The following is a 14,847-nucleotide window of genomic DNA, read 5'->3' as shown; positions in this document are numbered from 1 at the left end:
TAAAGATGTTTCAGATACAGTGATCTTAGAGGAAATAGGATGTCTGGACCCAGAGGTGTACAAATTGGGGAACAGGGAATATTCCCCTATGACTGGAATATAAGGGCATGGGAGGTCTAGCAAAAGATGTCTCAAATCGTTCCTTGAGACAAGAGTGTGAAGGTCTTCTGGGCCTGCCTGAGAAGTCTGAACTTAATTTATTAGCAAAATAGAAACACAGACACTCATAAGCAGGAGAATGTTCAGATCCTCAGGAAGAGGCTTTGCTTGTGTGAGGAGAGTGGATTAGAGTGGGCACATTCAAACTCAGGACCCATGTTAGGAGGTTTACATTAGTCCACTAAAGAAAACACACCACACACACACACACACACACACACACAGAGTTCATATATTCCAAACTGAAAGGGATTCCATAGTAAATTGTCATCTAAGCCCTTTCAAGACAGATCATTTGCTCCAGATGGAATTCTGGACAAAGAACAATCTTGACTTCCTCTGCATTTTATTCATGATTTGTCGTTGCAAGAGGTGAACAAAATATGTCCTGGTAGTTCCTGGCTGGAACAACTTGCAAGGTGAGTTCTCCTGGTTGTGATTAACTAATTTCTTCCTACCAGCTGGATAAAAATAGAATAAAAAGTTCCATAAATGCCGGTGATTCTTTTCTAGTAAGTGCTTTCTGGACAACCAGAGTAATTTCTCAACAAATGTGAGTTTGGAAAGAAACTGGACTGGAAATGCAACTCTGCTTCCCAGTTCAGTTTTAAGTTTTGAGGGTACCACGCTATGGCCCATCACCACCATCAACTGTATCACAACAGCATTTATCTTTTCTAAGGGAAAGCCATTTCGAAAACCCATCTATACAAACTGTAACTATGAAGTTTAATTTTTCTTTTCAAATATTTTTTTCTACTCTCCCACCATCCCTAGAGTTGCAACTCACTGGTGAAGTGATTGGCTGAGAAGGAAACAATTGCATTACTCTAAAATTGAGTACTGAACCATAATTGTCATAGGTGGTCGAGCCCATGGGCAGAAACCTGCTCATGTGCAGATAAGTATGTGCTATACTGAATGGTCACATGAGTCCTGTCCTAATTTGAGTCAACAAGAATTGTTTTAAGCACATACACATATGTCAATATATTTTGTAAAAGACTTTCTAACCAATTCAAATACAATTTGACCTCTTAGTAGTTTTATAACTTTAGGCAAGTCATTTTAATCATTCTGTGCATTTTTTTGATCATCAGTGACAATGAATGTATTTTCGTGTTATTAGTCTTTCTTCTTCTCTGAATGGTCTACATTTTTTATCCATTTTTTTTTCTGTTTGGTGGCTGTTACATTCTTATTTATTTGTGAGTTGTTTATTCCTTTGTGATTTTTTTCCACTGCCTTTATGCATAAAGAGCTTTTTTCTCATTACAAAATCAGATCACCACTCATTTAGTTTTTTAATTTATTGTAATGCTTTTTAAATCTAATGTTAATTTTGGCATATAGTTTGAGGTAGAGATCAAACTAGTTTATCCAACTAGTCACTAGTTCTCCCAGCAGATTTTATTATTTAATATTCCTTTTGGTCATTTATTCAACTGAATATAATGCCACCTTTATCATACCTATTTACATGTATATTTATGGTTTGCTGATATATATAATTTATATGTTTTCATATTATATTTATGTTATATATTAATTTATATATAATTAATTTGTTTCTAGACTGTCTTTTATGTTTCATTGATAGGCCAGCCTATTCTTTAATCTACTATTATACTTTAGAAATTATAGTTTTATAATGACTTAATAAGTAATAAGATTGGTATACCATCATTACTCTTCATTTTTCAAAAATTTCTTACTTTTCTTTCTTCTTCATTCTTCCAAATAAACTATAGAATAAATTGGCAGGCTTTTAAAAAATCTCCTTTGGGATTTTAATACTAGGAGAAAAATGTATTTGTTTACACAATTTAGTATTCACATTTAAGAACATCTCATGTCTTTCTTTTATGTCTCTTAGTAAATATTTGTAGTTTCCTCCATTATAGATCCTGCACATTTATTAAAAAAACTAATCCTATGCTTTTCGTATTTTTGTTTATATTGTGATTGACTTTTTCCCATGATATTTTCTAATCAGTAATCACAAATACATGTGAAAGGTATAGTGTTGTTTATTGTATTTATTTTTCTACTCTGAATCCTTTCTGAACTTTGCTGTAAATCCTTGATTTTTGAGTGTTCTAGAAAGATAATTACTATTATCTGCAATTAATAATGTTCCTTCTTTTCAATAGCTAAAATGCTTATTTATATTTTTTGTTTTGATGTACAGTCCAGAACTTCCAAAGCGATGTCAAGTAATAGTGGAAATAGCAGATAGTCCTACTCCCTCATAAAAATACTTCTAATAGTTTTCAATTGTAAATAGGATTTTGAATATTGGTTCAAGGTGAGCCACATCATGTAAAGAAAATAGCCTTCTATTTCCAGTAAATCAAGACTATGTTTTAAAATAAAAAATGGGAGATGTATTTCATCAGATGTCTTCCTATCACCTACTGGGATGATTATACTTGTCTTCTATTTTGACCTATTGCTGGAATGTGTTACATTAATTAACTTATTATTAAATCATCTTTCATATTCTTGAGCAAACTCTACTTATTTGTGGTGGATTACACTTTTACTGAATTGAATTTTATTGGTTTTTAATGTATACATCTTATATGGGATTGATCTGAAGTTTTTTGTGTAGTATCTTGTCCGGTTTGGGTATTAGACTTGAAAACTCTTGGACTTTTTCTTTCTTTTGGAAAATATTTTATAAGTAGGAATAGTCTACTCCTTGACCATTTGCAAGAACCCAGTAAAATCATCTGGTTCCAAATCCTTTCTTTGAAAGAGTTAATTTTTTGAGGATTGATTTAGGTTGTCCTCTTTGTAAACTGTTTTTCAAAATAAATTTATTTTTGCCCAGATAATTCCATTTCATAGAGATTATTTTGTCTTAGCATAGGGTTTGGGATGGTATTTTCTTACAATTTTTAATGACTTCTACAGCTCTTTTAACAGCTTCTCATCTTAATCATGTTTATGTGTTATGTTTATTTATTCTTACAAGAAATGTATTTTTACTGGTTTTCTTTAAATAATTTAAAGAATTATTTAATAATTCTGTATGCTTTCTATTTTCTAATTTGTTCATTTTTGCTTTTCTCATTTTTCCCCTCTTCTTACTTTCTCTGAAAATTTTTTTAACATTTGAATTGATTTTATAATCCATGTATTTTCTTTTATTTTTGTGATATTAGAAAAGCATTCAAGGCCAATAATTGTAGTTTGGGTTACTTCTTTACATTTTCTTATGTCTCTAATTATGACTTAATTTCCTCTGTGACCCACTAGTTTCAAGAATAGTGATTTTTAACTTTCAAGTGGGAAGGGATTTTGTTTTCATTCTTCTACTGCTCTTTTTTTCAACAGCTTCCAAATGGACTTGGTTTCCTTTTTGACCAAACAGATCTTTAGAATTTTGTTTTTAATTTGTATGTGGGGAGATTTTTCATTTAAATTTGGTTACTAATTTCTAGTTTTATTGTCATGATCAGAGAAAATCTAGCCTGTAATATTTCTGCTTTGGAGAATTTACACCAGTTTTGTACATCACATGTCATAAACTCTAATTTCTAATTTTTGAAAAAAGTCATAGATATTACAGAAGTCAGTCTCATTGCTATTCTTAAATATGAAATGTAATTTACCATACAAAACCAGTTTTAGCAATTATATTATTCACATTCTCTCTGTTTTCATCCTCCCCGATTCTTTTTGTATAAGCTGTTTTGTCAAAGATTTGGAGAGCATGCTAAGATCTTCTTTTAATTATAGTTTTTACAAATTTCTTCCTGAATTTCTTATAATTTTTCTTAATTTTGACATAGTATTTGATAATGCCCTTGGCTCTTGTAACAACAAATCAAGGTTCTGTTTTATATTTTCAAGTTAATCTCTTATAGCAATTTTTTTAATCATAGATATATTTTACGAGGATATATTACATTGTCTAGTACTTTAATTTGAATAGTAGCTGCCAAGTCTTCCTACATAAATTGAGTTAATTGGAGCTGGATTAGTTACATCATAGTGACTTAAAGCTTGTGGGTAAATTCAAATCCCTATGTCAAACATAACTGATAATTTTAAATGAAAAAAGTTTTATAAACATATTTTAACAAACACAGTCTTATAATAAATCATATACTCTCAAGGTTACAAGTCAAAAGTCCTTGGAACTACTATTAAAATATACAAGCAATTTTATTCTGATGTAACAGAAAAGTCTTTACCTTTCTTAACATCCTTTGACAGAAGATCAACTTTATGATGATGAGACGTAAGAAACGTATAGGTTTAATTTTTATGGAAACAGGTGTGAATATTCACTAACCTTCTTCTTATCTGAGAATAATCTGTAATGGCTTGCCCAGGGCTTGTCTTCCCAAATCACCTGTGCAAACAGAGCCCATTCTTTCAACTTTCCTCATCAATAGCAATTAACCAAGGAGGGCAACATTCACTTCCGTTCTTTATTATTATTGACTGTTTTCCAGTCAAAGCTGAATTAAAGAAGAGAGCCTTATCATTTTGTTTCTACACTGTTCATTTGTGCCCTAGCCTGGCCTGCTTTTCAGATCACTAGTCTGAGTACAGTGTGATGCGCACAGCAGTCAGCCCAGTTCCAGTGAGTACCAGGCCTTCATCAGGATGGACATTTGGGGCATCATGTTCTTCCCAGCATCTGGGTCCTTGGGACTTGGAAACAATGAAGTAAATGAAAAATCCACACAGCCATCTCCTGGGGGTATTCTCATCACCAAGCTGCTCAGATTGCTTTATTTTAGGAGATGCAGCTCCCTCTTTTCTTCTGTTTCACACCCCTCTCAAGCAAGCCTGGGTATTCTTCCAGGAGGTGCTACCTCTAGTTGTATATATAAAATGAGGCATGGATGAAGATGAGGGTGGGTGTAGGTGGTGAGGGGGAAAACCGAGCCCTTGTGGCTTCAAAAAGTAGGGTCTGCTGTAGAGGGACAGTTGCCTCTGATTTCTGGTTGGTATGGACCTCTATGGAGTTGGGAGCCAACAGACCACCAACACTGGAATAAATGAGGTAGAGAGAATATAAGAGAAAATCTAATTTGTTTGTTTATAAATTTTGAGTATTGTAAGAATCATTTATATCATATCAACACTGATTAAATGCTATTGTTTCAGCCTGAAGGTGCTCATCCTATCAAAGAGCATTTATAAGGCACCGTCTACAAAGCACCTGAAAGTTCTGATGGACACAGGAGTGGATGGGTTTGGGGGATAAAGAACAGGGATGTTGGCACAGTGCATCCTGAGAAGTTGAGCGCCCCAAAGTAAAGCAATGTGGGCAAGTTGGAGATAAAGAAGCCAGCAGATGTGCACACTAGTTTCTCACTTTCTCTTTCAATTAGAGTCCCGGAAAGGCAGATACAAAGTCCTTTTCAGGTGGTTACAGCCTAATGGATACATAAATGAAGACCATGTAAAGCAGAGTGATAGACACCATAAGAAATAAAACTTGGTAAGGGAAGACTGGGGAGTCTTTAAAAGAAAGTGGTGTTGGAACTTGGCTTTTTAAGAAAAATTGGGGGTTTCCCTGGTGGCGGAGTGGTTAAGAATCCGCCTGCCAATGCAGGGGACACGGGTTCGAGCCCTGGTCCTGGAACATACCACATGCAGCGGAGCAACTAAGCCCGTGCGCCACAACTACTGAGCCTGCACTCTAGAGCCCGTGAGCCACAACTACTGAAGCCTGCATGCCTAGAGCCCATGCTCTGCAACAAGAGAAGCCACCGCAATGAGAAGCCCGAGCACTGCAACGAAGAGTAACCCCCGCTCGCCGCAACTAGAGAAAGCCTATGCGCAGCAACGAAGACCCAACACAGCCAAATATAAATAAATAAATAAATAAAATTTTTTTAAAAAAGAAAAATTGGAACTTGCCAAGACTGGAAGAATATCATCTACTCAGGGTATTTTATGAACCAAGGCACAGAAGTATTGGGCCTCTGTGGAAGCAGCAGGTTTGTGGTTTAACTTTCCTGGCACACAGGGAAGAGCAACCAGAGATCAGTTAAGAAAGGCTGATTGGAACCAGATTGTGGAAGGCCTTGAATGTCAGTCATTCAAGACCCTTGGACTTTATTCTCTAGGCAATGAAGAAGGGTGAGGTGTCACCAAGAAAAATGACTGTTTATTCATTCATGAACGACACTAGACCTGAGGTGATAAAGCATCAGGATCTCTCTGGTGACCATTTACATGGGCTGGTCACTGCAGGGTGTCCCAGGCCCAAGGACTCCTCAGTTGAGGTAACTCCTTTATGGAGTTTACTAGAATATGTTTAATTAACAGCTTCTAGGCTCAGCCTTTGAAGGAAAGATTTTTAAGATATCACCTTTGTCTTGCAAGCATTAGAACATATTTTCAAACATATGAGGATATATCAAAACATCTGAAGATGTATCTGGTATTTGCCCAACAGAGATAATTGATTCTGCAACGTGTGTGCCAAATTATAGGAAACATTCCTTTAGCATCTAAAAATACTGTTTGCTGTTTCTTCAGATATATTCTCACTTCTGCTGGTATCTGCCTTGGGCCTCACCATTTCCATTCTGTTTTCCGATTTTCAAGATATACACCGTGGGATGGAGGCACGTGACATCCGTGACTCTCATGCGCAGTGGGACCACATTTGCACTGTAATTTGCAAGTCAGTTACTCCGATATCCTCTCTGGCCACTGAATGTTGTGAGGCTATTCTCATTTACTAGAAGAGCAAGTAACATGTCTCCATCGCACACATGCTAGCCTCTGAGTGTTTTCATGTTATTAGGGTCATCAGTTGGGTTCATTTGTTCTGTTCATACCTGGAACACCATGTTTGGATATTTTATTCTTCCATGTTATACTAATACAATAATTAATCCTTCAAGTTTATTTTTTAAATCATATAGTAGAAATCTTTTATAACATAATTGTGAAGAGTGAGAAAAAATAGACTTATAGGACAATCGTGTTCTGTCTGTAATACAGTGACTGTGAGGCATGTTAGTTCAGTGGGCATCATTGGATCCAGGGTGCACTGGGTTAAAATTAAATTTATTAAGAAGTTATTGAGCCCATTTTTGGACCCAGCATTGTGAGAGAAATAAAAGAAAGAGAAAGATTGACTCTGGCCCTCTACCTCTTGTTTTCTTTCAAAGATGAGCCATACCCAAGTGAATCGATGGCATGGCCACCTGAGGCCATCCTTGCTTGAAGAGACTGTAAAATAGAAGTGGGAAGGACATAGGAAGGAGGAGCTCTCCCTGGGGCAGGATCCTCCTGCCATAGGAGATTTCATGCAGGAGATGAAACTTGATCTGGGTCCAGAAGGATAGGCTAGATTTTGCTAAGTAGGAGGCAGGTATAGTCCCAGCCAGGACAACAGCCTAAGCACAAACAGAGAGGGCTGAATGACTCTCTTTTGTCTTGGAAATGCAAAAGAATGTAGGGTGGCAGAGAGAAAAATCAAAAGCAAGCCTTGTTTCACAGAACACCTGGAAAATTAGCTAAGACTGAGGCAGCATGCTGCGGAACAGGCACGGATGGAGGTAGGCGGGCAGTGATGTTTTGACTCTATGCCAAGGACAATGGGAGTCCTTGAAGATATCAGGGCAGGTTTTTCAGCGGGGCACTTAAGACAGATTCGTTAGATGACAGCAGGAAGGCTGTATGTGAGAGCAGAGCGGCTGTGGAGAGAGAAGCACTTAGGACATGAAAACCCAGACCATTCAGTCATTTACAAAACATCAAGCTCCAGGGTGGGCTTGACACTGGGGTTACAAAGAGTAAGATGTAGTCACCACTCTCAAGTAGCTCAGAAGCTAGGAGCGGAGAGCGTCACAGAAGCAAATTCCAAAGCAGTGTGGCCAGTGTCTTCCAGGCTAACAGATGGAAAAGAGACCTCCCAGATCAGGGTGGTGGCAGCAGGAGGGAAAGGGCCAGCCTATCCACTACCATCTGACCCACTGCCGAATCTTACAGCCTTCTCCAGACCACCCTTTTACCCAGGGAGCCTATTTCACAACCCTAAAAAAAGCTGTCTCCACTTAGGGGAAAAAATAACATAGTGTTACTTTGAAATAACCCCTATCAGAATAGGGATGAGAATCAAAGGGGAGCATTTAGACACTGCGGAAGGTCTGTGGCTTTAGCCCTAAATGCAGCCCACCCTCTTCACAGTCATCCTACGTATTCTATACCCTTTAGGGTCAGAAAGGGAGCTGCATAACTATTCTTTTGCTATGAAGCAGCCATGGAAAGTTGTAGCTCTCACACCTATTAAATAAGTGTATCTGGTGGTCAAGGTGTATCCTCTAATCCTTAAAAGGAGGTGGGTTGGGCAGGTTCAACTTTCATCAAGCCATTAGATTTAGGGCTGGGAACATTGTTCAAAATTTTTTCACCTAGTTTCTATCAAAATAAACTTGAACTTCTGTCCCCCTTTTGTTTCTTTAACTCATATGTCAATTTTACTGAAAGAATGAACTCCAGTAGCTTTTGCTTTGGGAGAATCAGAAGTAATAATATTATTAGATGAACAATTTAATCTTCCCTCTATTAGAGAAGATAAAAATGAAGAGATAACTAGTGGGAAGCAGCCGCATAGCACAGGGAGATCAGCTCGGTGCTTTGTGACCACCTAGAGGGGTGGGATGGGGAGGGTGGGAGGGAGATGCAAGAGGGAAGAGAAATGGGAACATATTGTATATGTATAACTGATTCACTTTGTTATAAAGCAGAAGCTAACACACTATTGTAAGGCAATTATACTTCAATAAAGATGTTTGGAAAAAAAAAAAAAAAATGAAGAGAGACACACAGGCTCCAAAGTGTCCAGTCTCATGTCTGCGACCCAGGGCACGTTTACTCCGTGTCTATTGTCAGGCAGTGGAGGGAACACAGGGCAAGAGACAGTGAGATCTGATTTGAATTCTGGCTCTGCCATTTATTTATTGGCGTCGATTCCTTGGGCAAGATACTGACCTTCTCATCTGTAAAGTGGAGAGAGTAATGCCAACCCTCCAAGCCCAGAGAGTTGTTACAAATACATAAATCAAATTAGATAATAGGTGTTCTTTTGAAGTGAAAGGTATGCAAAGTATAAAGGTAGTATTTCTTTTTCAACAGTTCATCCTAACCATCACATCATGGAGGATTTCAATTTTCGTGGCAGCCTTCACCCAATTCTGTGTGGCCTTCTTTGTAGAGGTAAAGAAATCTCTGTGTGGTTCTTATTATTTTTCTGGGGAGATAAATAAAGGACTGACTCTCAACAGATGCTCATTTTTTAGAGCAATCACTTTTATCCCCCAAAGTGATACTGCACATGTTCTCTTTGGGGGAAATGAGAAATTCTTTGAAGGCTGCATAGAAATGCTCTCAGTATCTGTAGTGTAGAAAGCAAAACATCAAATTAACTAATTTTGTCTCACATGAAGGCACTGTATTGTACTTTCCTAGTATTTTTAATAATCTGGTAGAGACTAGAGCAGGTGACCTTCTAGCTCTAAAATTCAATGAGACCTTTTAGAGTGAAGAACTGTCTTCAGGAAGGCTTCCTTAATTAAGAGAGAAGGGAAGCCATTGTTCATTCTAGTCAATTCTTACCCTTTGAAGGTCTTCTCCTATAGCATTTCTCTTCTACTCAGTGTCACTAAATGACTTTACCTACTCAGTGAAAGGCTCAGGTACTATTTTTTAAGGGACAGTTAAAAAAAAAGATTCATGTACTGAAGTTCCTTGGGATAAGGCATCGACCAAATTAAGAAAAAATATGTTTATATACAAATATCCCATTGTACACAATGCAAATAAAATTTCTCACAGTCAAAGGAATTCCATTTTTGAGACTTCATTTTAAAAAACAACCTAAAGAGAGAGAAAAAACTTGTATGTATGAAGGTTTTCATCATAGTATTATCTACAGTGGTAAAATATTAAATTCAACTCAAGTGTTCAGAAATAGAGATGCTGTTTAAATAAATAGTAATACAGCAATTTGAAGAGATGTTATACAATCATTAAAAATGATTATTGAGAAGATGGTAGCTACAAACTGTATATGACAGAGAGTCTAGTATAAACAAAAGTGGAATGCAAGATTTGACCACTTCTATTATTATAAATGCATAAAAATTTTGTGTACTTGTAAACATAGAAAAAAGATACCCCCTCCCAAAATGGAAAGCAAAACCCATTTGCTTTCTAGAGTTCATTCATTCATTCAACAAACCATTATTTGACACCTTCTTTGTGGCATGGGGCAGGGAGCAGTGATTTGTTTTCTTCTCTTGATTTTGAGTACATTATTTTGTTATCATTTCAGTCCGGCAGTAAAATAATTCTAAGTGAATCGCCAGCCAGGATTGAACTAGGAAATCTGTGGAAATGAAAGGCTGTAAGCTTTTGCAGATTTCTGTGAACACAAGCACGCTCTCGATTCTCAAGGGAAAGAACCCGGGGAGCTGCTAGGCTTTGTGGGGCTGCAGAGAGAAGGGGCCACAGAGCATCAGTAATAAGCACCTTTAGAGCAAGGCCTGGGAGAACAGGGGGTGGCAGTGGGCAACCTGGCTGCCAGGGGAAGTCGATGATGGTTTAATTGTTTTTTCCACCTGATTTTCCAGGATGCCATCCTTCAAAATCGAGAGCTCTGGCTATTGATCAAGACAAAATTTGGAATCCATTCTAAAAGTCAATATAAGAACTGGCAAAAAAAAACTGGCAGAAGACCCAACCTGGCCTCCCACAAACAGGATAGATTATTCAGGCGATGGCACAAATGGATTCTACATCAACCAAGGCTATGAAAGCTCTGAACAGATTCCAAAAGAAAAACTCGAATTGGGAGGCCAAACCACAGAACAACATTTTTGGACCAGATTGTAATCAGAATTGTTAACAGCATCCCTCTTTTACCCAGAAACTAAAACACTGTAGAGAGGTGATGATAGTCTACCCTTATCTTTTCTTTCTCCATCTGAAGATTCAAAGTGCACTTCTCAGTGTATTGAGCCTTGCAACAAAGGACCTTAAATATGCTTATTTTGACTGTATCCTCTACCATTGAGAAAAATAATGCATTTTCTAGAGTATCATTTTTTTCCTAACAAACTTTATTCACAATGCATAGCATTATCCTGATTAAAATGCACAACTTTTCACGGTAGTAAAATTAATAGTATGAACATCAATAGAAGAAAGAAAAATTGAAGGACAGTTTGATCTTTGAAAGTTTCACCAACATATTTTTACTTTCATCTATGGAAATAAAGGAATCTGAAAAAAAAAAAGCTTCTCTCAATAAATTGTCACATGTTTACTTAACCTTATATACACTTGCAAAGAACATTTATGCATATATCTTTCCCCAAGGTCACAGAATTCCTCTTTTTGCTTCTTTATATGGTTTTAATAGAGAAACAAGAATTGAAATTTACTTCAGAAAATTCAGCTCTAACTGTGGTAAGTGTGGAAGTGGAGAATGATGGAGGTGTCTGATAATTGCCTATAATCTTAGCTCGGGCACAGCTAACATCTAAGCAAACTCCACCGAAGTTGGCATCTCCCAAAGTATATTGTTTTGGGGCCGGTGAGCTAGAAGGTCCAGAGTAGATCACAAAGGTAATGAAATAAACTATTAAAATGTACTTTTCACTCAAAGAAGCATAGCACCTTTATTTGCTTTTTATTACTGACAGAGGAAAATCTCAAGTTCTAACTCCAAAAGTTGGCCCAGACTCAGCATTGCTCATCTTAAAAGAAGCAATCCTAGGGAAGGGACCCATAATGTTTGTATCTACAGCATGACAATTCTCAGGATGCTAAACAACTTAAGTTCCATTTCATCTTTTCATAATCTAAATCAATTATCAGATGCACATTAAGGACCACAAGAACGGGTACATGCTTTACAAATATATTCTGCACTTTATTACCTTTAACATATATCAACCTCACTGTGACCTTGAGAGGATATTTATTCCGAGTGAACATTTTAAATTCCCTACTAGGCTTTCCTTGTAAGCATAAATCTGATTTTGCTAATTAAACAGATCTTTAATGGGTCATAGGCAATTAGATAACCATTCCCATTCTAAGAGTGCCCATTACGTGCCTAATGCTGTGATGCACGGATTCAATCATGTCTTTACAATTCTGAAATCTTTAGGATTGAAAAAATGTTTTCAAATTTCAGTAATTCATTGCTGTAAATAGTATTATATGCTTTTTACACAAACCAGCAGCATAAATGCAAATTCCTATTCAAGCAAACATTTTATATTTATATTTTATTTTATTTTTAATCTTTTCTTGGATGCGCAGCTCTTGGAGAGTGACAATTTTTAAATGTGTCTAATTTAGCTTATGATTAAGAAATACATGTCAACCTAAAACATGGCAGCTCAGGTTCCTTGAGCTGAAATATCTGTATTTAGTAATTTGACCTTTAGAATGAGAAGATTCAATTGATACACTATGACATGTAGATAGCATAAAAAGATTTTTTTTTAATCTTTTTTCAACAAATGTACAGCCTCCCCCCACTCAGTTTTTCAACAACCAATTAGGTACCTGATAGGCGATGATCTTTATTTCACACATCTTTTTTGAAGGTGGGGACTGGACATGATAAAGTTGGACTCTACACTAGACCTCATTAAAAATACACTCAGAGAAAGGTTAAGTAGTCTTGGGGAAAATGTTTGACGAAAGCACAATGAACATGGCCACATATCAAATGATCACCTATAGGAAAAACAAACCAGACAGCCTTAAGCGGCCCATCACCAAGAGTGGCCACTTTTTGAGAAGACTGATGGCTAACTTTGTGAGCTTACCTCTAAGGCTGAAAACTGCTAGAGACTTGAACACTACCTGTGAAAAATGAATCCATGAATTTAATTTAAAAGCACACTTGTGACTTTTCAGTATTATTCGGTATTGCTAGGACTGCCTTCTGGAGTGGACATGTCCAGAGTTCTCTAGAAGGGTTTGACTTGAGGATCCTCAGGATGTCCTCTGTGTTGCCAATTCCATTCCCTCACCCATAGGCCAGTGTGGAAATTCCACCACACCCAAGTCTCCTGTTTAGGGCTAAGATTTGTCCTCTGCGCTTATCTTTATTAAAAAGTAAGCAGGGGCTTCCCTGGTGGCGCAGTGGTTGAGAATCTGCCTGCTAATGCAGGGGACACGGGTTCGGGCCCTGGTCTGGGAGGATCCCACATGCCACGGAGCAGCTGGGCCCGTGAGCCACAATTGCTGAGCCTGCGCGTCTGGAGCCTGTGCCCCGCGACGGGAGGGGCCGCGATAGAGAAAGGCCCGCGCACCGCGATGAAGAGCGGTCCCCGCACCGCGATGAAGAGTGGCCCCCGCTTGCCGCAACTGGAGAAAGCCCTCGCACGAACCGAAGACCCAACACAGCCAAAAATAAATAAATAAATAAATAAATAAATAAATAAGAAAATCCTTTAAAAAAAAAAAAAATGTTCAGATAGATACATGTATAAATAAATGTAGATATGAATGTATGCATGGATTATTATACATACAGACATCTAAAAAAAAAAAAAAAAAAAAAAAAAAAGTAAGCACACCCAGGGAGACAGAACACATTAAGCTGCTGCCAATCCCACCCTGATTGGACAATACTAGGAAAGAGCCTTTTTTTTTTCTTTTATAATTTTGCTATTGTGAGTAGGACATAAAAGGAATACGAAACTGAATTTAGAATAAAAATGCAGGGATAATTTTGGATCATACTATCAGGTAGGAGACACACCTCCCAGAAGAACAGGGGAGGAAGAGAGTTTGGGGGTTTATCTGCAAACAGAAATGGTGCCATAAGAAAGGGAAGGGAGGGCTTCCCTGGTGGCGCAGTGGTTGGGAATCTGCCTGCCAATGCAGGGGACACGGGTTCGAGCCCTGGTCTGGGAAGATCCCGCATGCCGCGGAACAACTGGGCCCGTGAGTCACAACTACTGAGCCTGTGCGTCTGGAGCCTGTGCTCCGCAACAAGAGAGGCCACGATAGTGAGAGGCCCGCGCACCGTGATGAAGAATGGCCCCCTCACCGCGATGAAGAGTGGCCCCCGCTTGCCACGACTAGAGAAAGCCCTCGCACAGAAACGAAGACCCAACACAGCCATACATACATACATACATACATACATACATACATACATACATACATAAAAAGAATGTAAGCAGACAAGAATAGCATTAAAAAAAAAAAATTAAAAATTAAAAAAAAAAAAGAATTCCACTGGAAAGGTATTAAAAAGTAGTGTGTTTCATTCAACACATAATAAAATGCAGGAGTAAAATCATGACACGCCTTGACATAGTAAAAGCCTTAAAAAGTAACAAAGGATATTGTTTTCTAAATACAGCACCTTAACCCTACATTTAATGACCTCTTGCTAAGGTTAAGAGGGTCAAACTCTTGAAATACTTCAAAATCCAAAGGGAATGATGGAGCTTTGTAGAAGTAACAGTCCACTCCAGCTTCTCACGTATTCCTTACAAATGAGTCGCTTCCAGGGAAATCACTGGATCCAAAACACTGGAGCCAAGAGCTCCTTCTCCCATTCACCCCCTGCCCCCATCTACACAGGAGCAAGGAAATGGGTGTCCACCCTCAAATGGTTTATTAATCAAAAGTTCTTCAAGCTGCCTAACCAAATGCTGAATTTCC

The 14,847-nt window shown here is 37.8% G+C and overlaps 1 protein-coding gene across 1 annotated transcript in view; it reads left to right on the top strand.

Annotated features, from left to right (window-relative positions):
* The window catches only part of ATP13A5 (ATPase 13A5), a 112,292-nt gene extending 101,252 nt beyond the window's left edge, over positions 1 to 11,040 (top strand). The window contains 5 exon segments of the mRNA XM_007195388.3: positions 673 to 875; positions 6,673 to 6,761; positions 9,283 to 9,363; positions 10,779 to 10,865; positions 10,867 to 11,040. Of these exon segments, the coding sequence (XP_007195450.3) occupies positions 673 to 875; positions 6,673 to 6,761; positions 9,283 to 9,363; positions 10,779 to 10,865; positions 10,867 to 11,040 (634 nt within the window).
* The last annotated feature ends 3,807 nt before the right edge of the window (positions 11,041 to 14,847 follow it).

This window comes from Balaenoptera acutorostrata, chromosome 4 (genome assembly GCF_949987535.1).
Source record: "Balaenoptera acutorostrata chromosome 4, mBalAcu1.1, whole genome shotgun sequence".
Taxonomy (NCBI): domain Eukaryota; kingdom Metazoa; phylum Chordata; class Mammalia; order Artiodactyla; family Balaenopteridae; genus Balaenoptera; species Balaenoptera acutorostrata.
This window is presented reverse-complemented; position numbering and strand designations above follow the sequence as displayed.